This window comes from Struthio camelus, chromosome 1 (genome assembly GCF_040807025.1).
Source record: "Struthio camelus isolate bStrCam1 chromosome 1, bStrCam1.hap1, whole genome shotgun sequence".
NCBI lineage: Eukaryota > Metazoa > Chordata > Aves > Struthioniformes > Struthionidae > Struthio > Struthio camelus.
This window is the reverse complement of record NC_090942.1, coordinates 182,078,269-182,105,676: the sequence shown is the minus strand read 5'-3', so window position 1 is coordinate 182,105,676 and position 27,408 is coordinate 182,078,269. Positions and strand designations below refer to the sequence as shown.

Sequence of the window (27,408 nt, the reverse complement as noted above, 5' to 3'; positions counted from 1 at the left end):
AATTTTTTTCCAATTTATGCAAATTATATTCAAATATTTATGAGTTGGAATATTTATTCTGATAAGCTGTTGTCAAAAATGTTTAGGACACTAGTTGAGTCATTTTATTCTGGTATATGATTGGAAAAACGCAGGTCAGTACTGAACAATACGAACACTAAGAAAATATTGGTTGGTCGGTAGGAAAGGCAGGAGAATGACAACACTGAAAGCCAGATTGTGATTTTAATTCTTCCCTTTTAAATTTTTCCAATAAATTTTCTTTATCCAAGTTTCAAATTTTTACTGTTTTTAGCAAATTGCCCTGGCAATATTACTTTCTCTCTGAATACAGCTGTGTGGGTTTTATCACTTCAAACTGCTGAGTGGAAAGGATTTGCCAGCTTGGGAAAATGCCAGAATTTGCATTTTAATAAAGATATGTCAAACAATAAACTTGCTCAACATCCTGTGACGGATCTGGTGAAACTGTGTCTTGTAAGTCTGTATTACTGCACTCACTACGCTTTTCTGCTGTTGTTTTAAGAATGATAGAGCTAAAAACAAATCCATGCATTAACTTTTTTTCCAGTAATACCTGAAAATGTGTTTCTAGGGTACCATAGCTCTGCTAGAACTGTAGTGATCCTAAAGAAATCTCTTTCAAATTCAACAGCTAGCCTACAGGAGACACAATTTGGAGGCAGGATGAAGGCCTGGAGTTTAACCTGCATCATGATGAAACAAAGCCGCTCAGGAAGGCAACTGTAATTAAAAATAGAAGATCAGAAACCCAGGGATCTAGTAGTGACCACAACATGAGAAGATGCAGTGTGCAGCCAACAGCTTATAGTTTCTAGGACTTTTCCCTTTACTTTATCATAGGACTTGTACCCTTGCTGTTTTAGGGACTACTGGTTTATCTGTTGTACTGTAAATAGAAGATGCAAATATTTTGGGCCCAATGCCATTTAGTTTCTAATATGCCTAGTATAGAAATTCACTCTCATGCAGACTGTAGGAAGAGTTACATAAATCTAGATAGGATCTACTTGCCCTTATCTTTTTGACATCCAAAAAGGGGAGCTATTAACTATGCCACTGTGAAAATATAGTACAACATCACATTTACTTAAGAAAGGAAAGAGGATTACAAAGGACTCAAAAATAAACAAAATCACCTATCCATTCATCACTTTTGAAAATATTAGCATATTACCTATATATTACTTAAATCCTGATGACAGTAGTGGAAGTTGAGAGAAAATGACTGAGAAACACATCATAATCATTTGACATATCACAAGCACAGTCAAGTAACTGTTTTTTGGATTCAGTATAGGAAACCTGGGCACGCTAAGTCAATAGATGCATTAATGACTCATTCAACTTTTCTGTCTCCCACACTTTATTTAGCTACATAAGCTAAAAAAAAAAAAAAAAAACTATAAAAAGAAAAAAATGGGTATCTCTGCATTTTGCGTATCTTATTCCAGAGAAAGTCCCTGGGATTTAAAACATTGCCTACAGGAATCCTTAATGTCACATGAATTAAATACCCAGCTAAGGAAGAACTGTGGAGGACAACCAAAACAAAAAAGATATTTTATAGCTCATCAAGTTTTCAAATGGAGCATAGAGGTGATAAAGAATATTTCTGTGATCTCTGCTTCCGTAGACACAGAAAATATAACAAGCTTACAAGATCTTGCGTTTCACTGAAGTGCACCAAGAATAAGTCAAAAGCTTTTCTCTTCTACAGGGAGAAAGAAACAAACAACAACAACAACAAAAACAAACCTTGTCATACAACCTGCTTTTGAATACAGTAATTTACCAAAGCAGTAAACATCACATTTTGCATAGGATTTCATCTTTTTATTCACTGAAAACTTCCAGGTAAAGAAAGATAAGATTATTGCTCTGATTACTACTTCTTTGCTTTCCTTCCTTCTCTGTTTATTGGACTAATAATAAAGCCAGTTGTGCAGGGATAGACATGCTGGAGCAAAATACTCCATAGTCTAACTCTGCTGATTTTCAGTCATTACTGGAGTTATTTTTTGCCAGCTTTAAAACACTAGCTTTTCTCACAAAACCTTAGTCCTGTTTTCTAACCTAAGCAGCACTCCTTGCAACTGGCATGACGCAAACTACAATTACTTAGGTACAGCGTGCTTTACGATAAGGCACCAGTGTAGAGAAGGTCTGTTGTAACTCCTTATTCAAATTCAGTCATAATTCAGTGCTGAAAATGTCAACATCTTTAAAAGGGAACAGCAGCTGGCAATGGCAGATACCTAATTACCTTCCTGTAATGATACATTTTTCATCAAAATAGTGCAAGTTTAGGTGCACCATAAGCTAAAATACAAAAGCATTAAACCAGTTCTGCTTGTAACAATTGTATCATTACATATGATAGAGATGTCCAATAGCATTTTTAATAGCTGGTAAATATAGACTCTTAAAAATTTAAGAGTCTTTGAATTTAAATTTAAAAATATTTACAAGTTTAGACTGCGAATAACAAAACATCCATTATTTACCCATGTTATTTGTGTTAACTGGTATAGGCTTTGGGACATAACCAGCCATTTGCTATGGGGAATCTGATCTTGCTCAGAATTATAGACTCTGCTATAATGTTATATAAGACTATTAATAAGAAAATCTCTAAGTTTCAGCCTACATAGCTGAAATTTCTTTCTTTCTTTCTTCCTTTTTTTTCTGATGATCATTACTTTAACTTTTGCATTTCATATATCACTCTTAGACACTAAAAGCATTACTCATACTTCAGATATTAAACAGTTTTCATTTCCAGAGCCTTTATCCTAAGGAGAGTCTAGTTTGAATTTGCTGTTGAGGGCATAAATCAAGGTGAGTAGGAGAGAGAAGATAAAGTAGTAGCAATGCAGTTGCCTTTCTTTGTACTAGAAAAATATAATTTCCATCAAGTTTCAAATCCTTTAAGGATATATACATATTTTTTTGGTTTGTACAACAAGAATTGTAAGTTCTTCCTCAAAGCCTCCAACAGAGATCAGTAAGAAGTAGAGTCAGAATATTTTATAGACAGATGCTCTTGAAAACTTCAGCATGCCATCTAAGCTGTAATTGGCTACAGTTTTAAAATATTCTGGAATATGAACTTGTCCTTTCTCTAAATATACCACCTATACATTAGGCCAGCCCTAATTGTTTAGATAGGGGGCTACAGTTTGCAGCTATACTGTACGGAATCAAAGTTTATTTACATGATCTAGTTGGTAAGTAGTGTATTTGAAGTGAAGTTTTCTTATAAGGTGCTGAACATATTGCTGCATCTGAGTCATCCCACTGCTAACTTCCACAAAATTACTTTCTCTGTACAGTGAAGGAAAAGAGTCATGATAGATATCTTACTCCACGTCCACAGTTTAGTCTGTATAACTGAATTCTCTGCACTGTGAGAGAAGACTTTGAAAGTAAAAAAGTAAAAATACTTCTGCACTCAGCCTATTTTACTAATCTCTATAGTCAATGGTCAGACGTTAGCACCTCTCAAAGGCTGAACTTCCCTGTGGAGGTACCTTTCTCCTCCCACTGGCTATAAATGAAGTTGAAAATATATGGGCTCTCTAGTAAATTCATACCTGATGTAACAAGATCCAAAAAAGGACCACTTAACTAAAAGTACCAATGACTTAATCCATTATCAACTTTGCTTTTGTAAATTGTACTGCAATATAGTTGTTCCTCAATTTATATCCATTTATCATGTTGCATAACAATGCACTGGTATCTCATTGGGTCACCTATATTGCTAAATAAAAGCCGCTTCCAATACTAGACCCCTAATCATTCACACAGCAGCATCTCTTCTTGGATCTGTTATGGACAGGTTCAACAAGCTCTCTAGCAGCAAATCTGCCACAGAAAGCTTTAGGTATGGTCAATGTGTTGAAAAAAGGCTTCTAAACTGAAAAAAAAAAAAAAAAAAGCCAACAATTTGCTTTGATTTTTACTTCAGAGAACTTTTTTTTTTTTTAAGTTATGGACAAATATCGTGCCCTAACTTCAGGAAAAATTGAGTCACCTTGTGTCTCTGGACTACATTTATATAATAGCTTCACTCTGAGGCTACACTTAAGAATAATCATAATTTTCACATAATACAAAATCTGTGACTTGTTTAGTGGAGTTAACTAACTCCACTAGTGGAGTTAACAAAGATTGAACTACACCAAACTTCTGACCAGTGTAAAGAGTAAATCAAGTTGTTGTTTTTAATCTTTGAAAACCTGCATAATTTATATGTTCTCCTCTTTAGAAGTTACCCATTTTATCTGTGCTGGATGTAGTAATGTAGCTTGGGAGAATTCTTGCTACCAGGGTCTTGATTCAAAATTGGTAAAGCCAAATCATATAAAGACTATAGATAACTATTTCAAATCTTACAAAGTTTGTATTAAGATATGAAGGGTGACACCATGACAGCAGTTTCAAAAATATAGCTATTACTTCCCTGAATTTTAGTCTAATCTTTACTCCAGAAATGACTGTCATTAAGCAGAATATTAGATGCAATGTAACAAATGGACTTGCCTTACTGACACGTAACAGTATGTTACATACAGTCTAACAGGACTTGAAAGAAAAGGACATACAAAATAATATTTACCAATGTGAAAGAGTAAAGATAGTAATTTATCATAGAGTAAATTAGTGAAAGTCTTTTTTTTTTTTTCTTTCCAGACACCTAGTGTATGGAGAAATCCTGCACATAGTGCTTTGGCAGCTGACATGTCAATAGGACAATCAGAAATGAGCCAAATAAAAACTTTTCTAAATTGCTATTTAAAGAACTGTTGATATACTGAGCTGCAATGAAATGTGATGCAGTTTTTAGGACTCCTCACAGCAATTTCACTTCTTGGCTAAGGCTCAACTATAAAGGATAGATTTTAGATTCTAAGCACCATAGAATAATAAACAAATAAAGATAAACCTTTCAGCCATATAGGTCTTCTCTTCCCCAGAGCAAACTATTTCCTGTAAGACATTCTCATAAAAATGTTCTCTAATCTAGTTTCATATATCTGAAGAACTAATGCTTTCATTGTTTCCCTCTGATATAATTTACATAAGCCAATGAAAACTCCTTGTAATATCTTCACTAAATTTTACTTTAAAACCTTATATGTATAAATTACTAAATATATGCCACTTGTAAAAAAGTTAAATAATTCTACCTCCCAAAGATGTTCAAAAATTAAAATATTTATTTTTGGGTAGATTTTGCATATTTATTTAGTGCAAGCTATACATATTTATTTATATTGATCTTCCCTGAAATGTTAGCTCTTTGGGTTTTTCCTTCTCCCTTCCCACCTCCCCACCCAGTATATCAATATCTTTCTGGTACTGGAGAGTCTAGATTGGAAGCAGATTTCACATACTCTGTTGAGGAGTACATTTTAAAAGCATTAAGTCATGACTGGCAAATTACATACCTGAACAAACAACACTTATGACATTAGAAATAATATCATGTAATCCTTAAGAATGTATCTTGCAAAAGTATATTTTATTATATTTTAAAATAGAATTAGAAGCTGGTATTTGACTCGGATCTTCTTTTTTTTTTTTTTTCCTGGTACTTCCATACCTACTTCTTACCTCTTACTAACAAAGACAGCAACTCTGAATTAAAATCATCAAGACTGCATTTACCATTTATGGTTTAAGTATATTATTCAGGCTGAGATTCAGCTGACCTAACTATAGACATTAAAAAGTTGCACTAGCTTGTGTTGGAAATGGGTACACTGCAAGAACATTCCATTTCCTCAGACAACTTCCATTACCTCAAATAACTTACAGAGGATGAAAAGAAATAATATTTAATATAAGCTTCCAAAAGTATTAGATGGTAATTATTTAGCTAATTACCCACCCCTACATTAAAGGGTTAAAAATATTTTTTGCTCGGACATCCCCTATGCATCTCATAACATTTTTACAGACTTTATTTTGCAAGAGATATCAGCTTGATAGAGCTGCAGTAAATTTATTCTGTACAACTGATGTATGAATTCAAATTTTAGATATGAAAACTTGCATGAAAATTGGTCATGAATTCCTTTGTTTAACAAATACAGATGTTCACTCTTCCCAGAACAGAAGTTTTACTCTCCTAGGTCATCTTCATTGATATAACTACAAAAAATCTATACATATAAATCATGAGAAAAAGAGATTTCTAAGAAGGTCCTTTCACTCTATGGATACTCATGCATAAGCTTGAAAACCTAATTTCATTATTTTTTAATCTTCAGGTGGAATTAAAAATAAAATAAAAATCAATCTTATTGCTGTACTCCAGAATGGAATTTGACCTTGCAATTCATCTGTTCCTACAGTGCTTACGAGTTTCAGCTGTCTATCTTTCTTCAGGCATAATTTGACATTTTACTAAAATCACTGTAAAACCTCTGTGGATTTCATGCTAGCATTCTGGGCTTCAATAATTTGTTTCAGAGAGCCCAGGCAGCAGTCCATCTTTTAACATACCATGCCAGTGTTTGCAAAACTGAAATAGCTAATGCTTGCAATTCAGAAAGCATCTTATATGGAGTGCTGAGCTGTGTTTTGCCTTCACACTAAACTAATTTATATTTTCTCCACAGAAGCAAAGACAACAGAATCTTCATGGATTTCACAGCCTGATCAGTGTAAATAGACCAAGGAATAGAGAAGACATTTATTTCCAAGGGAAAGAATCATGAATTATCACATGATAATACAATATAATAAAATAGAAGAATTGAAGCTGTGCACCCTGAGTCTCTTTACATAAGATGTGAAAAATTGCCATTGACCTCACAGAAGTCACACAAAACCTGCAGACAAATATCAGACCCTCTGGATGCTGCAATATTAGTAGAAAGATTTGGGACAGGATCATGTACTTTTTAATTTTCACTAAGTCTCCATCTAGTCTCTGCAACAGAAGTGTAAAGCTATCTTTAGAAAGGTGAGTTCTCTATTTCAGCTTGTCAAATTTATTTTGAAATAAGTATTACTTATGCCATAGGAATTAATTGGGGGTGGAGGTGGGTAAGTTCCTTACAGAGATCTTGGGCTCCTTCATAATACAAAAATAATACATGTATTTCTCTTTCATCTTGTCTTGTTTTGTTCAGAAGCTTCCTAATGCCATGTTTCCCCATCTTTAAGTAGCATTACAAAAGAAATTTATAATCTGACAAATGAGAAATTAGTTTCTAAATATCCCATGGAAATCTAAAAAGATGCTTAAAGAACATTACCTCAGAGCAGACTTCGGGATGAATCAATATATACCTGAATTCGGTAATATCTTGAGCTTTTTGGGATGGAATTCATAATGGTTTACTGGGGCAGGCAGGAAGTAGTAGTGATGTAGGAGAAGAGAGAAGCTGATTAGAAGGAATTACCCAATAGATGCATCTTTCTCTCCTGGACTTGGATCATAGCCGCAACCTTGAGCTGATTGTCCCCGTAAGACTGTGATTCAAAACTTAACGCTCTCTTCTCCTCGAACTTCTATGCATTTGTATACAAAACAACTGTCTTTTTTTTTTTTTCCCTTTTGAGAATATGGGAAGTGGATTCAAGGAAAACAATGCCTACATTTTTGCCCTCAGTTATATTCCTTTCTTCCAAAACTGCTATTGCATGAACATTTTTGAGCAAACAACAGTATTGGCTCTGAATCCAGAAGCTGAAGATCACATGCATACCAGAATGATTGAAAATAAGCTACTGACTCATCATCCCTTTTGTTTGAACTCTCTCTTTTCCTGCCCGACAGACCTTGCATTCCTTACTGTACAGAAACTGAATCAGCTTCAAGGAAAGGCATTAAAAATATATGAGATGCCAGATTTATTGCCCAATATTTCACTCCACACACACAATTTGTTCAAAACTTTAATTCTGCATATTTGAAGTAACATGATACACGCTGTGATCATCATGTCATAGGCAAAGTGTAGGCATATGCCCCTCCTTCGAAAAAGTGCTCTGCTCTGTCCCAACAGAAAGTTACCACTGTGCGGGTGTCCTGGCTCTGCTTTCATCTGTCACCACACAAAAATGGTGATGGCTGCAGCTTCACACTGTACTCAACTCTGTCAGTATGTGCTAAGAGTCCTAGAGTTCATCTAATGGACAGCCTATCCTCTCAGTGGGATTGTTCACAGGGAGGACCACATTGAGCCTAAAGTTATTTGGGATTCACAAGACTGACAACGAAATACTTAGTTCAGTCAATTTGATGTTGCCTCTGTACATCCGCATTGACAGAATTTTAGATATATTATCTTTACTTGAAAACCTTAGGTACTTACGGACCCTCCAGCACCTAAGCTATAAAATCTTTTTGTTTTTCCTGTGAATTGCTTTCTAGAGCTTAGATGCTAAGCTCTTTAAACTGCAGACTGCTTTTTGGGAATTCGCCTTCTCATTCTTTTAATTGTCTCTCTAATCTCTCAGTTGTACTCCCAACCCTAGATAAAAGCCAAATTCTGTGTCACGCACCTTTTAATTTGATAAATATCAACAAGTCCCTGCACATATGAATGTATGTTATTTTGTCACAGAAAAAAAAAAAAAAAAAAAGTGGAAGATGACTTAAAATGACTTGGAGATTTTCAAAACAATTGACTCCAGCCAGCTGAAGAAGACATCCCAAAGGAAATTTAGGGAAGAAATTCCATATGTCAGATTTTTTTTTTTTTTAATGTCTGAAACAACAACAAAAAACACTTCTTGCAGATACTGAACTTTAATTTCAGTGATGACACCTCATATGCCAACAATATGGAAAAGATACTGTCAGCTGTAATCATGGACAATGATGGATAATCTCTATATTAATATGACTAACTTTGCCTTGTAAGATTTTATTAGTTATTCTGTTTACAGTCCCTTGAAACAGTGGATCCCTGGCAGTTTATAGACCATAATTTAAAAACTACAACTTAGACTTATGTTCTGAGACTAATATTGAGGAAGTATTTAAGGAACAGCAAACATATGGAAATACAGACAGAGGGTCTAAATTATTTCTCCTGGCTTTTCATGCTACTAGACCCCAAATTTACAGTGAATAATAGCATGTGAAAGGAATTGCCAGTTGCTTAACAAATGCCTAGCACAAAGGAAGTGTAGGTAAAGAAGTCTAATCTTTCACTTCCTGAATTCCTATTTCACACTGAAAATACTGTAAATGTATTTTACCCAGCAGGAAGGGTTTAACTTTTTTCTCTACAGATTGAACTTATGCCATTAAACTCAAAACAATTTTGCATTGACTTTAATCAGAGCAAGATCAAACACCTACCCTTCTTTCAAACTTACTTCCAGCTGGAATGATCAGCCAACTGGAATAAAATAAAAGCACGATATAAGAAGTTCCTTGAAAGAGCTTTCAACCTTAGTCATACATGTAATGGAACAGAGTTATCAAAACGTGTTTGCCTTTGACATAAAGCTAGACTTCATAACCACTGCCTGCAATGGGTATTGTGTAGCACAGGTGTCAGGGGCCTTCATGCAAGTAATGAAGGAGCTTTGCTCCAGGCAGGCACCAGTCACTCCCACCTTCTCCCAACATCACAATCTCTAATTTCTGTTCCTGTGGCCTTTGTTTTTTCAACACTGTAATGCTGCCAATAGCTGTTCTGTTATATACTGTTTAGAGTGTCTTATTTTAGGTAACACGGACATCCTACGACTGCACAGAAAATTCAGGTTCTATTATCAGTTCTGGTGGTGACTCCCTCAGTTCCTTAACCACCAGCTGAATACCAGCTTTTACACACGTAGTCATATGTATAACCATAATATACACACAGGGTTATATGAACATAAAATTATAGCTAACAATTGCCTTTACTTGATTTTTTTTCCACTGAAATTCATTAGTGAGATAGGAGAGGGAAGTTTCCACCATGGTTATGTTAATTATTTTAATTCCATTGCTAACATTCCGTTTAACTGCCATATTAACTCATCAAAAATATTTTAATTTTAATAAAAGAGAGGTAGGGATTTTTTTGTGGAAAGTATGAACTGGCCCACCTTAATTTTGTATGCAGTGAGCATAAATACTTTTTTGTGTGTGTGTATCATTTGTGTTGTACAAAATCATCTGTGGCCTTTTACATTCCACCAATGATGTGATTTAATCACCAGCCTGATTTAAATCAGGGGCAGTGAAGGGTGTCAGAGCAACAGGCATAGCGGCTGAACCACTGTCAGAAATTCAAACTGTGTTAAATATCTATTGTTGTTTAATACATTTTTTCATCTGATGTTTCTGGGTTTGTAAAATTACAACATAAGATAACAAGCAGTGCTTTGTTAAGCATACTAATTCTCCCCCACCCACTATCAAAGCTAGATATAGTGGATTATGTGATACGGCAAAAGGCTGGAAAAAGAAGAATAAGAGAAACAGAAAAAACTGAATCTAGATGTCAGTTTGGCATCCAATCAAAGCCGTTGACTTTTAACCACCGCAGCTGCCTGGGCTTTGGTTAACCTCTCATTGATTTCCCCAAATAGGATTTCAGCTAAAGCACCAAATTAAAAACTGAGACTGAGGGCCGGTTCTATAAATTGAAAAGTGTACAACTGAATTGCTGGCAAATACACTTGGCAGCTTTCATTCTTGTACAGCCTCTGCTTCTGGACCTAACAAAGTTGGTAGAGGTCAGGTTGTTTTTTGGGAGGAGGGGAAAGGGTAAAAAAGAGTATGAAGCAAAATGTAATGATGTACTTTATCCTACTTTAAGGAAGTATATAGTGAAGTGTCGGGAGCAATATCATTAATAAATTTTCTATTTCTGATATTGGAATGGTATGATGAAAAGAGCACAGTGGCGATCATTGGGAGGAAAAAAAAGTCTCTTGTAATAAATCCCTCTGATCTGCAGTATGCTGTCACGCTGAAGGACACGCAGTAACAATCCTTTCACTTTGCGCTATTTCCCGATTCCTATATTCATGTACCCAAGCATATATACCCAGAGCTCTATGGGTACTAAAGGAAGGCCCAAGCTGTGAGGGTTTACAATTCTGCACTGTGTAACAAATACTCCAGCTCAAAACAGGCACTGTAGCAAGTCCAGATAACTGATTTAAAAGAAATGAGCACTGTTGAAACATTTCGCAAAAAAATACCTCCCTTTCCTTTCCTACAAAGTTCACAGACTGCTTATCCACTCAGTGTCTATTCCTTTAGCCTCATTAATCCTGAAACTGAAACAATTAATCTGATACCTTACGTATGCAAAAAACTGGAAGCCTCTTTCTTATTCATGTTCTGGACACTCAGAAACTACTGAATTCAATACGAATGTTTGAACCCACTCTGCTCAAAACAGACGAATCATCGTAAATGAGGAAACCTTTTTGCAGCTATTAGGTAATGTATGTGCATCTTCCCCTGAAGAAGGAAATAGTAACAAACTTTTATCCAGAACAGACTAAATTTCTACAAATAAGAGGAATTACCAGTACAAGGTTAATGGCAAATGTCCACTTTCATCAGGATAAAGATATCCCTACTTATGCTTCTTCAGTCATTGACAAAGATGGTGTGGATTACATTTTATATATCACTCCTGTTTATCCTAAAACAAGACAACATTGCCAGCTTATATTGGCATTTTATGTCCTTATTTCATTTCTGCATTTGAAAGCTTATCAAATTCTGCACTCAGTGACAACCATGTGAGCTGAATTTTACAGGTCTTGCTGAGGACGAAATCTGATGTCATATGGCATAAAAAAAGGGTGGACAAAAATATTAACCCTAAATACACCATTTCAATCTCTGTGAGCAGAGTTTTGCCAGGATTCTTCAACCAAATTCACTGGATATGATTTGGCACAAACAAAACAAAACAAAATAAAACTAAACTAAAATAGCATGAACTTGAAGGCCGTGTTTCAATTCCAGGTTCAGACACCCAGATTTGGGCATCCATAATATAGATGTCAAACCTCCAATTACAGTCAGTGAAACTGACTGTACAGTCATTCAGTTGTCTAAACATAGTCTACTACCATTTGAGGTATTATAAAGTATACCACCTGCTCTCCACTGTCACTCCAGGTTGGCACAGCTCTCCTATTATATCCTCCATCTTTGTGTGGGTATCTTGGGTAGCTTAGGGTAGTGTGAGTGGGCAAATGAACACAGCCCCTAGTCAATACAGTGCCACTGAGTCTAAAGAGCAATTAATACTACCATAACGTAGACATCTAGGTTTAAAATCTATTCAACTATCCATTTATAAGCATGTGACAAGATAGTTAAGAAACAACATCTCAGAAACAGGCAAACATCAACATAAAAAAAGAAATCTCATTTTTTGACATTGTAATTCCCAATCAAAGGAAGTACATATGAGAAAAACAAGACTAAGTTATACTAGCATGAATCATACTTGTACCTTTCTTTTTTCCTACACCTTTGCATTTAACATGGGACCACAAACCTTGTGAGTTATGTAACACAATGTTCTTTCTCCTTCCTATTCCTCTCCCCAAGGAAAACTGTAACTGAAACATTGCCTTCAGCATGAAAAGAAAAATTATTTTAGCAGGGATACAAAAGATGAAGAAAACTTGTGAAGAAATGTTTCCATGAATGCTTCCTCATCTCTCTCACCTACTATGATAATTACTAGTTTAGGAAAACAAAGCACCATTAACAATAGTATGCAAACACGGATTTCTTATCATGTAAGTATGCTGTCACACAAAGTTACTCGCCACTTTGCAGCACATCTTCCCAAAAATCTGGCACCTTAGGAACATTAAGTTGGGATATATTCTCCCTTAAAATGTTTACTTATATACGAAAAAGCTTATTGTTTTTCTCCTCCCTCCCAGTGAAAGTAGAGCTTTTAAACAAAATAAATCTGTAGGAGGATTATAAAATGTCATTTCTGAGAACATAAAGCAATACTACTGTTCAATTATGCTTATAAGCATAATAAGCTGGCAAATGTTGATCTTTATGTATGATTATAGTTCTGGAAGAAAATATGAAATTTGTTGTATCTCTTTAACTTATGGGCTTTGAATTCCTGTACAAGACCAGCCAAAACATTTCAGTACCTTCTCTGCAAGGAAGAGCAAATGCTCACCATCGAATTGGCCAGGCATATGTAAGAGTGGTTTCTATTTCACACTTCAATGATACACAAACAAAAACAAAAACACCTTGTACCATTTGAAAAATGGGACTGTATGATAACAGCACCAGTAAAGCATGTAGAAGGTACAGAACCAAAGACGAAACCCCCGAACGAGGAAATTATTGACTTTTTACATTCCCCTCTTTTTCCTTCTGTATAAGAATGCATAGCAATATATACAAAGTGCCTATTCTCTTCATTAAAATACATACAGTATTTCTGCATAGGCAGACATTAAATATCTGCACAGATATTTTGTGTATATACATTAAATATATATCTAAAGATTTGTATTTCTTGTTTGATAAAGAAGGGCAAGACCAGCTTTGCAAACAGGCTTGCTAATCTAGTGTGTGGGAGGGTCTTTAAAATATCAAGGAATGGTGACCAAAACCCAAAAATTAGAGAAAGCATGGAGGCACCCAGAGGATAGCACAACAGGGGAAGAATTAAACTCTTACACTTCCCCTGTGAAAGCAGCACATTTGGGGGTTCATCTTACGTGCTTGTAACGCAAGCATGCTGAGTGGGAAATGAATCGCAGGGGAAGGATACAGGCTTCTGAGGAAAGGGGAGGAGGAGGGTTTGTGCTCTATGCAAAGGGGAAGTTCAAATGCATGGAGCTTTGCCCTGGACTAGGTGATGAGCCAGTCAAGATCTGGCAGGTAAAGATCAGGGTGGGCACTGTGAGGAGTGCTTGACATAGGCTGCTTCATCAAGAAGAGGAAATGAAGCCTTCTTTAGACAACTGTAGGAAGCCTCACAATCACAGGGACTGTGTTGTCCCAAAGAAGGGTTCTTTCACCCGGTGTGCAATGAGCTGAAAACACACAGAACTGAGATATTTGTTTAATTCATTTCTGCGCAGAGATGGGTGCTAGGTGGTAATTCCACAAAGCTAGCACACCTGATTGCTACACAGCTTACACTTTATACAGTTCAAGCAACAGTTATCAGTACAGTTTACAACTACATTAAGTCATCCTTATTCTTATTGGTTCTGTTAGGTCTCATCTTCATTTAAAGTCACAGTATCTTCTCTTTCTACTATGCGTGCTCTATGGGGAGGGGGCTTTGATCAGCAGGGGGCTTCCCTGCTTGCAGGTGGGTTTTTTCTTATGCTAATTAGGCTAGTTCACCCGCAGTTCAAGTAGTTCTCTCCTGTTTATCAACTGTTTTTGTTCTCTTCAGGTTTATTTGGGAACTTCCTTATCTGGTTGCCTTATAGTGTTGTCTTGCTCCTTCCTTCAAGGCCTTGTTTTCTTAACTACCTGTGAAAGACTGAATAATACCCTAATATCCTTTTTTCCCATACCTCCAACAACTGGTTCTCAGGGGAGAACTGAATCACCACAATGTCTTTTGAAAGGGCAACACAGCAGAGCACAAAAATTCCAAGAGATTTCTAGCGAGCATCGAGAACTATTATTTTGACATAAGTGGATGACAAGAGGAGAAACTCACTAGGCCTTGTTATTCAAGAATATGGAAGAAATGGCCAGAAATTGAAAGTTTGATGGAATCCTGGGCAGAAGAAACCATGAGACTGTAATGTTTAAGATCCAGAGGGAAATATCAAAAAAACCAAGAAGGAATAGTAAAAAAAAAAAAGGCAGTAGAATTACAAACCTGGACTTTAAAAAAGCAGATTTAAGCTTGTTCAGGGATCTGCTTGGGTGGACCTAATGGGAAACTGTCCTGGATAGCAAAGGGGCCCAGAAAAGTAGGTTAATCTTCAGTGACAACAAATTCAGAGCACAACAGTGTAGTCCAATGCCCAGAAAGTTGAAGAAGCATGGCATAAGGTCAGCATGGATAAATCAGGAACTCCTGACTGAGCTCACATGATTTACAAAAGCCAACACTCAGCGGGAGCTGTAACAAGGGAGGACTATGAAGCATAAAAAGAAGGGCTTCTACAGGTATATCAACAGCAAAAGGAACAAAAAGGAAAATGTGGGACTGCTGGTGAAAGGGGCATGGGACCTAGCAACAAAGAGCATGGAAAAGTTGAGGTACTAGATACCTTCTTTGCTTCTTTCCCCTGAGCCAGTGGCAGAATCTTGGGGAGTGAAGCTTTACAGTTGACCCACAGTAGAAGACCCACACCCGCAGTAGAGGACTATCAAGTTAAAAACTAAATAAGTAAATTGGACATGGAACAAGGTGGGATGCCTCCAATGGTGCTGAGGAAACTGGACTATGTCACTGCAAGGCCACTTTCTATGATCTTGGTCTTGGTGATACAGGTAAGTTACCGATAACTGGAAAAAGGCATATCTTCTGCCTGTTTTCAAGAGAAGGAGGAGGATCTGGGGAACTACAGGCCAGAAAGCCTAGCCTCACTACTCAGCAGGTTCTCCTGTGTCCAGGAACATACAGGACAAGAAGGTGACTGGAAATAGCCTACATGGATTTATCAACTGCAAATTCTGCCTGACCAACTTGATTGGTGTATGGGAAAATGCAGAAGAACATCGAGCAGTTAGGCGATGGAAGCTAGCCAGATCGTTCTGTGGGTCAGGGCATGCTGACCCATAGTCATGCAGCTAAGCCTGTGCCAGTGTGACACTACACTTGGGCTTTGAATCAAGATTAGCGATGAGCTCAATATGCTTATTGCACATGTCTGCAAGTCCAAAAAAACCTCACATTGTGCCCCTCACCGCAGCGTTCCTCGCCAAGGACTGATGCTCAGCAGTGCCAGGGACTCTCCTGCTCCATTATTGCCTCAGTCGGGAAATTTCTGGGGAACCTCCACTCAGATGCAGAGGCAATAAATGCTCAATATCAACCTTAGTGTGCCTTGTGTTTGTGTATCTGTCCCTGCTGGGAGTCCATGCAGTGCCCCTGTCTTATGCTTACAATTGGCTTCTGTGATGAGATGACTGCCTCTGTGAAAAAGGTTTACCTTGACATTCTCAAAGCTTTTGATGCTGTCACCCACAGTATTCTTCCAAACTGGTGAGATATGGTTTGGATGGGTGGACTATAAGGCGGTTGCAAAATTGCTTGCGCTGCCAGGTTTAAAGGGTCGCAATCAGAGGTACACAGGCCAGTCACTAGCGATGTTCCTCAGGGGTTGATAATGGGGCCAATCCTGCCTATGCACCTGATGCCTTATTAATTACTCGGATCATAAGGCAGAAAGCACCCGCAGCAAGCTCACAGATGATACTAAGATGGGGGATGAGCGCTCTCTTCTTCAGAGACACCCTGGCAGCCTGGAGAAATGGGCAAGAGGAACCTTGTCAAGTTTGGCTATAGCAACCACAAAGTCCTTTGCCTGGGAAGGAATAATGCCATGTAACAATGCAAGCTGGGAGTCAACTGGATAGAAAATAGCTTTGAAGAAAAGGAGCTGAGGGTCCTGGTGAACCAAAAGTTCAACACGGCTCAGCAGTGCATCCTTGAGACAAAGAGGATCAAATGCATACTTAGCTGCATTATTAAAAACGTAGCCAGCAGGCTCAGGGAAGTTATTTTTCCCTTCTATTCAGCACTTATGAGACTGTATCTCGAGTATTGTGTCCTGTATGGGGCTCTCCAATACAACGGAAACATTGTCATAGTGGAGCCAGTCCAGTATAATGTCACCAAGCTAGTTAGGGGGCTGGAGCACATGGTGTATAAGGAGGAGCTCCAAGAGCTGGGAGTGCTCAGCCTCCAAAAGAAAAGGTTAAGGGGAGACCCTACTGCTGTTTCAGCTATCTCATGGGAGGGCACAGAGAAGCTGAGTCAGACTCTTGAAAGTGTACAATGACAGGATGAGAAGCAACAGAGATAATAAGTTGCAATAAGTGAAATTCCAATTTGATAAGATGAAAAAAAGTGTCCACACACTGGTATAGGTTGCACAGAGAGTCTGTGGTACCTCCATCCTTGGAGATACTCAGAACTCGCCCAAGCAAAGTCACCAACAACCTGATCAAATTAAGCCCTCTTTGAGCAGAAGGGTTTTTTTTTTAATCACATGACCTCTAGAGGTCCCTTCCAAACTAGATTACTCTATGATAATACCATAATACTATATACATATAGTAAGACTTTTAAGAATAATCACATAGATAGCCTTAATATTCACAGAATGGTTTAAGTTGGAAGGGACCTCTGGAGATCATCTAGTCCAACCTCCCTGCTCAAGCAGGGAACTCTAGAGCACATTTCCCAGGGTCACGTCCAGACGGGTTTTGAATATCTCCAGCGAAGGAGACTCCACTACCTCTCTGGGCAACCTGGTCCAGCGCTCTGTCACCCTCACAGTGAAGAAGTTTTTTCTCAGGTTCAGGTGGAACTTCCTGTGCTGCAGTTTCTGCCCATTGCCTCTTGTCCTGTTGCTGGGCACCACAGAGAAGAGACTGGCCTCATCCTCTTGACACTCCCCCTGCAGATACTTGTACACATTGATCAGATCACCTCTCAGTCTTCTCTTCTCCAGGCTGAACAGGCCCAGCTCTCTCAGCCTTTCTTCACAGGAGAGATGCTCCAGTCCCCGCAGCATCTTAGTAGCCCTCCGCTGGACTCTCTCCAGGAGTGCCATGTCTCTCTTGTCCTGGGGAGCCCAGAACTGGACACAGCACTCCAGGTGAGACCTCACCAGGGCTGAGGAGAGGGGCAGGATCACCTCCCTCCACCTGCTGGCAACACTCTGCCTAATGGAACACCAGGAGACCCTTGGCCTTCTTGGCCACAAGGGCACACTGCTGGCTCATGTTTAACTGGTTGTCCACCAGCACTCCCAGGTCCTTCTCGGCAGAGCTACTTTCCAGCAGGTCAACCCCCAGCCTGTCCTGGTGCATGGGATTATTCCTCCCCAGGGGCAGGACCTTGCACTTGCCTTTGTTGAACTTCATGAGGTTCCTCTCCGCCCACCTCTCCAGCCTGACCAGGTCCCTCTGAAGGGCAGCACAGTCTTCTGGTGTGTCAGCCACTCCTACCAGTTTAGTATCATCAGCAAACTTGCTGAGGGTGCACTCTGTCCCTTCCTCCAGGTCATCAATGAACATGACTGGACTGAACAAGACTGGACCCAGGACTGACCCCTGGGGGACACCACTAGCTACAGGCCTCCAGCTTGACTCTGCGCCAGTGATTCCAACCCTCTGAGCTCGGCCATCCAGCCAGTTCTCAATCCACCTCACTCTCCACTCATCCAGCCCACACTTCCTCAGTTTACCTAGGAAGATGTGATGGGAGACAGTGTCAAAAGCCTTGCTGAAGTCCACATCAACAACATCCACTGCTCTCCCCTCCTCTACCCAGACAGTCATTCCGTCATAGAAGGCTATCAGATTGGTCAGGCATGATTTCCCTTTGGTGAATCCATGCTGACTACTCCTGATCACCTTCTTGTCCTCCAGATGCTTAGTGAGGACCTCCAGGAGGAGCTGTTCCATCACCTTTCCAGGGATGGAGGTGAGGCTGACAGGCCTGGAGTTTCCTGCCTCCTCCTTCTTACCCTTTTTGAAGCCTAGAATGACATGGGCTTTCTTCCAGTCCTCAGGCACCTCTCCTGACCTCCAGGACCTTTCCAAGATGATGGAGAGTGGCCTAGCGATAACATCTGCCAGCTCCCTCAGCACTCGTGGGTGCATCCCATCAGGGACCATGGATTTATGGATGTCAAGTTTGGACAAAAGATCTCTAACCTGATCCTCCTCAACCAAGGGAGAGTCTTCCTTTCTCCAGCCTTCCTCTCTTGTCTCCAAGGTCTGGAATTCCTCAGGACTGGCCTTAGCAGTGAAGACTGAAACAAAGGCAGCATTCAATAACTCTGCCTTCTCCGTATCTTTTGTCACCAGGGCACCTGCCCCATTCAGCAGCGGGCCCACGTTTTCCCTAGGCTTCCTTTTGCTATTGATGTATTTGAAGAAGCCCTTCTTGTTGTCCTTGACATCCCTTGCCAGATTTAATTCCAAAGGGGCCTTAGCCTTCCTTGTTGCATCCCTGCATACTCTGACAGCATCCCTGTATTCCTCCCAAGTGGCCTGTCCCCTTTTCCACATTCTGTAGACTTCCTTCTTCTGTTGGAGTTTGGCCAGGAGTTCCTTGCTCATCCAGGCAGGTCTCCTGCCCACTTTGCTAGCTTTCTTACTCAGAGGGATGCACTGATCTTGAGCCTGGAGGAGGTGACGCCTGAATATTAACCAGCTCTCTTGGACCTCTCTTCCTTCTAGGGCCCTATCCCATGAGATTCCCCTAAGTAGGTCCCTGAAGAGGCCAAAGTTAGCTCTCCTGAAGTCCAGGGTTGTGATCCTACTCATTGCCCTGCTTCCTCCTCGTAGGATCCTGAACTCCACCATCTCATGGTCACTGCAGCCAAGGCTGCCCCCAACCTTCACCTCTCCAACTAGACCTTCTTTGTTTGTTAGTACAAGGTCTAGCATTGCACCTCTCCTCGTTGGCGTCTCCACCACCTGGGTCAAGAAATTATCATCAGTGCTCTGCAGGAACCTCCTCGACTGCTTGTGCCTAGCTGTGCTGTCTTGCCAGCAGATGTCAGGGTGGTGGAAGTCTCCCAGGAGAACCAGGGCCTGTGATCGTGAGGCTACTTCCAGCTGTCGGTAGAAGGCCACATCGATGACTTTCTCCTGATCAGGTGGCCTGGAGTAAACCCCCACAACAGTGTCACCCATGTTAGCCTGCCCTTTAACCCTTACCCATAGGCTCTCCACTTGCTCTTCATCCACCCCAAGGTAGAGCTCCATGCATTCTAGTTGCTCCCTCACATAAAGAGCAACTCCACCACCTCGCCTTCCTAGCCTGTCTTTCCTAAAAAGCACATAGCCATCGATGACAGCATCCCAGTCATGTGAACTATCCCACCATGTCTCTGTAACTGCAGTGAGATCATGGCCCTGCAACCACACACAGATCTCCCCAGATTCTCCCTGCTTATTCCTCATGCTGCGCACATTGGTATACAGGCATTTCAGAGAGCCAGTGGAGCACGAAGGCTTCCCAAGAGGAGTGCAAGAGGATCCTCCATAGCCATGTCCCATGCTGTCTCCCCTGGCTGTATGCACCCGCTGGAGGCCTCCTCACTTGAGCAGTGTTTTACTGAGTACCCTCTCACTATAGCACTCCTCTTTCCCCATCTTTCCTAGTTTAAATCCCTCCTTACCAGGCTGGTCAGTCTGTTGGCAAAGACACGCGTGCCCCGCTTGGTAAGGTGGATCCCATCTCTCCCCATCAGCTGTTGATCTTCAAACAAGGTCCCATGGTCACAGAAACCCAAGCCCTGTTGCCAACACCAGCGGCACAGCCAGTTGTTAACTTGGAAAACTCGTCTACTCCTCCTCCCGTCCTTTCCCCTCACAGGCAAGATTGAGGAGAAAATGACCTGGGCTCCCAGACCCTTCACCACCATTCCCAGAGCTCTGAAGTCCTGTTTGATGGTTTCCAGTTTGCCTTTCGTGTCGTTAGCACCCACATGGAAGATCAGCAGAGGGTAGTAGTCTGATGCGTGGACAAGCCTTGGCAGTCTTTCCACGACATCTCTTATTCAAGCCCCTGGCAGGCACCAAACCTCTCTGGACAAGAGGTCAGGTCGGCAGATAGGTGCCTCTGTCCCCTGCAGCAGGGAGTCACCCACAACAATCACTCGCCACTTCTTCTGGGTGTTCCTGCACGGCACAGGGTCTGCCAGGCCAGTTGCCTCCCTTGGAGCCATGCCCAGCTCCTCCTCAGATTGCAGGGCACTAAACTTGTTCTTCAAGGGTAACTCTTGAGGAGGAGCAAGAACCTTTCTCCTTCTAGGAGAGGTCACCAGCTTCCAGCCCTCTTCAACACCATTATGATGCAACTTTACACATGGTCCAGAGCCCTCTGACAACTCCACTGCAGTGGAGGGTGGGGACTCCTGGAGCTGCACAGTCTCCGAGAATACCCTGTCTATCTCCTGCTCATCTTCTCAGATGCTACGCAGCCTACTAACTTCCTCCTGTAACTCCTTTATCTGGTGACGCAACTGGTCAACCACAGCACACCTCACACAGGAGAGCTGACTGTCAGCCCAGGCCTCACAGAGAGGCCCCAGGCCCTCCCTGCAGCCTGACACCTGCAGAGCTGCATCTGCTGTCTGAGGGTCTGTCTGGGTTGAAGCCTCAGACACAGCCGATGCAGCACCTCCCGCAGCCACTGGGGAACGTGCTCTGCGGCGTGTCATGACCATGCCCCAGGGAAGGACACACCACTGTGCAAAATGGAGAGGTGCCTTCTTTGCCTTCTGCGCAAACTGCTGCATCTGTTCATTGTTGGCTGCACTCTAGGAGCTGTGCTCTAGGCCTGGCCTCTGCCTAGCAGTGACTCACAAGGGTGCTTGACCCACCCAATCAGGAGCCACCTGAGACAAAAGCCCCAACTCCCTCTGACCAGGGCAGCCCAGAGAGCTCGTTAGCAGCAGCCCCACCTAGCTAGAACTTCCCAGGAGAAGTTAAGTCAAGGCCCCCCACAGGACTCCTTGCCCAGCTCTCCCTTCCTGCTAGCAGCAAGCACCGTTTAGTTCCTCAGGGGTCCCCAGAAAGCCTCCGCAACTTCCAACAAGGCCCACAAAAGGCCCAGGCAGAGCCCAGACACTGCTGCGCAAACTGCTGCGTCTGTTCACTGCCTCTGTTTGCTGTGCTCTTTATAAATAAATATAAAAATATGTTTATTTTTATTCTTAATAAAAATTAAATGGATAACACTTCATATTTATCTGTGAAATATAGCAAAGCCAATCTATTTAAATTTAAAAAAAAAATTAATGCTAGAATGATTTTTAATTCCTTTAAGTGTTCTGGGAACACTATTAGAAATGTTATTGATAAAGTTGTATTTCAGTACCTTCTAGCAGGTAAATAACCTGACAGAGCATTACAGTGTCAAATGACTTGAGATTGTAGGATTTTGTGAATGAGGAAAAAGGGCAGGAAACTTGATTCAAAATCACATTTCACTCTCCCCTCTCGGAGAGTGGAAAACCTTAAATGAAGGATATCTTCAGACCACAGTTTGGGAGACCACAATAAAATTTGATCCTGAGGATTTTTTTTTTTTCTAATTGTAGTCATGACATTTAAATTAACACTAACTGTCTGATTACTCAACTCTTTTCTCCTCCATGATAGATAAATATTTAGTGAGAATAATCTCTACTATGACTGTGAACAGTGTAAAGAAGTTAATTTCACCTCTATTTTTCCTCAGCTCCCTGAGAAACTGAGTATAATGTGAGGAGTTACAGAATGACTAGCTTCCTCCAAATCTCTGTATAAGTATTCATCACAATGCTAATATTTATTTAGATATACCCAAAGGAACTCTGCTACCCCAGGAGAAATTCTGCTGAACTTTACTCACAGTAACTATACTTAGGCTCAGGAATAGTACAGAATAAGTGTGATTTTTTTAAGTTAGGTCTTCGGTCTTGCTTCCAAATGCAATCACTCAAAGCCTAAGTCTGCCTGACTCAGATATGCTGATAATCTCTTGTTATCAGTAGCACTGGAAGGGACACATGAGGCTCCTTTCAAAATCAGATGTGAGGAAATCAACACAAGGGACTATTACATTATTTCTGCTAAGAAAGTATGCATCAAAAACTTCTAAAGAAACCTAGCAGCCAGCAAAGTTATTATTAACCTAAGATTTCCTTTTAGATCAGTTTTTAATTATTATATATATTTTTGTTTAATTTTGTTTAATTATTGCATATTTATTTTGTATCATAAAGAGAAGTTGGAGGTATAAGAGTTCTACTAAAAATATATAATCCTTACAGTGTAGAATGTAGATTAGGTCCCCAACAGAATAGATAACATACATACATTTTAAAATATTAAAATATTACTTAAATATAATAAATCATGACTGACATTGTTTTCCCTTATATAGTAATTCTATATAGGTATAAGCTAAAGAATTATCTTCCTGTTTTATTCATTAAGAATGAAAGCATTACATGGTTTAAGAGATAAAGAAAACAGGAATATATAGAAATACTGACAGACAGCAGTGTCCTGCTTCCAATGGCAAATTCCTAGGAATGCAAATGCAATTTCCTAGGAAATGCCATGCCAAAAATAAGTACCCTATACAAAACAAGATTACGATTTGCGCTGGATGCCAAACAAGGGTGAGAAATTATATCTACATTTACATTCCCATATGAGCCATTAGACCTATCATAACAACACTCAAACAGAAACATGAATACTTTTTCTTAACATTGAAAGAGAAATGAACAGGCAAAGAGGATCTTATGTAAGAGCAGTTTGGAGGCACATCTCTTCATGAGGACAGACAGACTTGGCTTAACCATTTTAACCAATATATTGCATCTGCTCTGTAATTTCTACACATGTGGCACTCCCACCTTAATAACATGTATGAAAACTTGTTGATCAAAGTATTGGGATACTGTGAAACAGAACAAGAATGGATCTGACTTCACCCCAGTAGGGCCCTTGGTTTTCCATATGCCACTTCATGTGCTTCTGCTGTACATCTGTCTCATAGCAAACATAAAATGGTTAGATTCACTATCAATTACAGGCTGAAACAAGTTTGATTTCAATTACAGCAGGAGAGGAAAACAGCTGGGAAATCCCCAAGGGGAGGTGCAGGATCCAAGGGGGTGAATCAAAAATCAGAATGGTACATTGCACACTACTAATTAGAGAGAAATGAAGTCAAGATATATGTGTAGGTATTTATTTATATAAATACCTAAAGTGGGTCTGTTTCACTGCAACCACATTTGCAGACAGAAAAAATAGCACGTCATTGACCAAAATCTATTTAAATTCATTTGAAAGAGGAATTCATGAGGGATTTTAATGATAGTTCTAAGCTAAAGAGTGTCTTACTTTTGAAAACAAAATCAAAATAAAACCTAATTAAAATGAAGATCAATGTTTGTTCAACATCCCTGACTTACATTCATGTTAAGAGACTGCTTTTAGCAGTTAATAGGCAAAGAGTTATGACCAGAACAAATATAAATTGTGAAAACTTCTGCTACGGTTAATAACAGTATCTATAAATGCAGACTGCAAATAATAAAATGTACAGAACATTCCTCTTTTAAGACTTCTTATGCAAGCAATTATCATCTAGCTTCAACACGGCTTATGTAGAAAAATGTAAATATATATGACCTACTATTTGGAAACCAAGCCAAACGGCCTTAGTCCATTCCCTACAGGTCGGTGTCTCTTTGCTCTCTCTAAGAAAGATTCTGTACCTTTAGGACAAGGTCAATGAAGAGCTTCATGCTCATCATACATCCTTTAAAAATGTCCCCCCTCCTCCTACTTTTATCATCCCATGTACCCTTTTTCTCTCTCTTATATACAAAATTTATAGTGGTGTTTTTCTTTTTCTCCTTAGAAAGGAACAGATGTTAGTGTTATTAATGACAAAGCACCACTATATTCTATGATTATATGATTCTAGAAGGGATCATTTTCATCATCCGCCACAAGGTAAAGTCTACCCAAAAGCACTGCTCAGATAAATGAGATCTTTAATACATCTGTCCCTCTCTAAATAACTAAATTAACCTGATATGAACTGGAAAATAAAGCTGCAGTAGATTAACTCCATCATGTAATTGTTGCTAACTTCACACTTACTCAACACATTTGGGATGGGAGACGAGAGGGTGATAGAAAACTTAGTGACAACTGCTAATTGGCTGATATCAAGGAGATTGGACTGAGGCTATGTGACTAGTGAGGCCACTAGTGACATATGCCAACAGTGCAATATAGAAAGCAGAAATAGTTTAGAAATCGTTAAGACAATAACCCTGCATGGGAAAACACATCTGTGCACAGGCAGCACCATGTACAAGGATGAGCCTAAATTGCTGTATGTAGAGGCCAAGCTACCAGAGAGGACCCAAACACGTTGAATGGTCGGATTGTGTCCCGTTTCCCTGGATACTGGTCTAAACTGGACCAGAGGGGCTGGGGCTTGAGTGGTGTCGGTACGTTTGGTGTGTGTGTGTGTGCGTGTGGCTGTGTGTCTGTGATAGAATAGAAATCTTATAGCAGAAATCACTATCCACCCACTATCCATCAGTCACACCAAATGTAGGAACTTCTGCATCTAATCCTTGGGCTGAGCTACCACCAACATTAAAAGCAATGACTAAAATTTAACTTCAAGTAATAGAAAATCCATTAGGTCTCTCTGAAACTACTTTTGTAGATTCTATTATAAACAATGTTGATGGATATTTATTTTGCCAAGAAGTCTTTAGAAAGGCACTGTGTAATCGCTATTTAGATGAGCAAAGCGCTCACAGGTAATTCAACTGTTTTTTAAAAAGCAACATTACAATATGCCTTTGTTCATAATTGGTAATACATTACAGAATAAGCAGTCCTTATTCATGCTACTATCAACATTATGTAGTTAGTGCACAGATTGCTGAGACATATCAATTTTAAAAACATAAAAATAAATTAAAATACTTAAAATGTTTTCCATAAATAAGATGTTGGAGGAATTTTTCAAGGTCAAACAGTTAAATTGATGGAAATGAGGTTCTGATTAAAGTGATTAGCCATGTTGCTAAAATCAGCTGGAAAAAAATCACTAAGTTTTTCATTCCCAGTATGAGCTAGTAGATCATATGAGAGCAATTTTTTTTTTTTTATTTAATCATCTAGGACAAGCAAAGGAAGTAGTTTACCCATTTTTTTGACTCCCTTGACCTATTCAACCTAGCTGAAATGATTTGTTTGACCAAAAGGAGTTAATTCCTAGGGAAAGGCTGAGAGAGTTCCATAAAATCTTCCCAGGAATTATCTTAAAAGTTTAGAACTTTCAGAAAGTAATTTACCTCCAACTTCCATCCAAATGATTTCTCTAATCTCTGAAACTCTTGAAAAATCAAATTTTAAAATGTAATATATAAAACAATATATTTCCTTCAAAAAGTGGACCAGATCATGAAGCATTCTATTCATGTTCTACTTACTACTTCTATTTTAAATAAAACAATGCATCAAGCTTCTTTGTTTTGTAATTAATATCCAGTTCTTGTAGATATTCAATGCATAAGGAGAAGGCAATGTTTAATATAAAAGTTTATTTTTGAAGGAATTTGATGTTACGTGGGATTTTTGATTTAGCAAAGTGATTCAGCAATATACTGAAATTACAACACAAGTGTATCACAATACAAGTGTATACACTTAACAAAATCTAACTAGACAGCTCAATCACAATACCAATGTGATTACCATTACCGTTCTCAAATATGCTCACCGTCCCCAGTCGCTAGGAAGGAGTACGTGGGTTGAAGCCAGCTCAAGCCTTTTGCTCTCTTTGAAATTCCTTTGTTAGTTGTTGAGGTTTTATACTGTCTGTTGGGCTGAGCCACATATACACTTCCCCCATGCTGGTCTGGCTAATCTTAGGGAGACTTTCACATCCTTTTGTTCAGCTCAGGAATGAACACTTACACCGGGTCCAGGTAACAAATATGGCTGCTTATCTAAGATGAAGGCCACCTTTCAGTCCCCTTGAGCTTGAGATAAAGTCAGTTCTCTGTGCAACAGCTGCAGTTAGCAAGCTGCATCCTACACTGCCCTTGAGATTCATGGCGCACCTTGCCCTCTGAGCCTTCTCCCGTTGCAGGGGTTGTTGGTCGGTCACAGGTGCTTAAAAGGATTGTTATTTTCCTTGGCTTACTAGGTTGGAGTCCTGAGCAAGAGTTACACAAGACTAAAGACTGGAGAAAAGTACTCGTCAATAGGGCCAGCTATGAACTACAAATCGCTCTGGTAGCCAATAGCTAGCTCTTCGCTTTTCTCAGAAAAGACAACAGACAATGTCTTCCTATAACCTTCAAATGACAAAACAGGTCTTCCCCATGTCAAATGCTACTGCACGGTTCTAGTTTGCCATAGGCATTACTTCAATTTCACACCAGTGTGATAATGTTGAAAAAAATGGACACACTTGCATAAATTTGCAGTAATGCACTACTTTTGAGCCTTGTAGGAGTTCTGCCCATTGAATTCACTGACAGCAGGGCCCAAAATACCTAACTTAAAATTAAATGTTTACTTTGTTTATTTCAGTGGATCTGATATCTTACCACCCATGGTTTGTCAGGGCCCCAAATCTCCCACAAGTACTTCGGCATATCTCCAAATTTCAGTGCCTAAAAAGCAATAATATTTAA

General features: G+C 39.6%; 1 protein-coding gene across 6 annotated transcripts in view; it reads right to left on the bottom strand.

The window, feature by feature from the left end:
- PCDH9 (protocadherin 9) overlaps nt 1-27,408 on the bottom strand; it is a 693,331-nt gene that overhangs the window by 363,158 nt on the left and 302,765 nt on the right. For 3 of the 6 annotated variants that reach the window (XM_068929679.1, XM_009680557.2, XM_068929680.1), the window contains exon 3: nt 27,322-27,387. The exons of 2 other annotated variants lie outside the window; for them this stretch is intronic. In XM_068929679.1, coding sequence (XP_068785780.1) covers nt 27,322-27,387 — 66 coding nt within the window. Of the gene's footprint in view, nt 1-27,321; nt 27,388-27,408 lie in introns of those variants that run through there. One more of the 6 variants, XM_068929683.1, reaches the window with a different exon arrangement.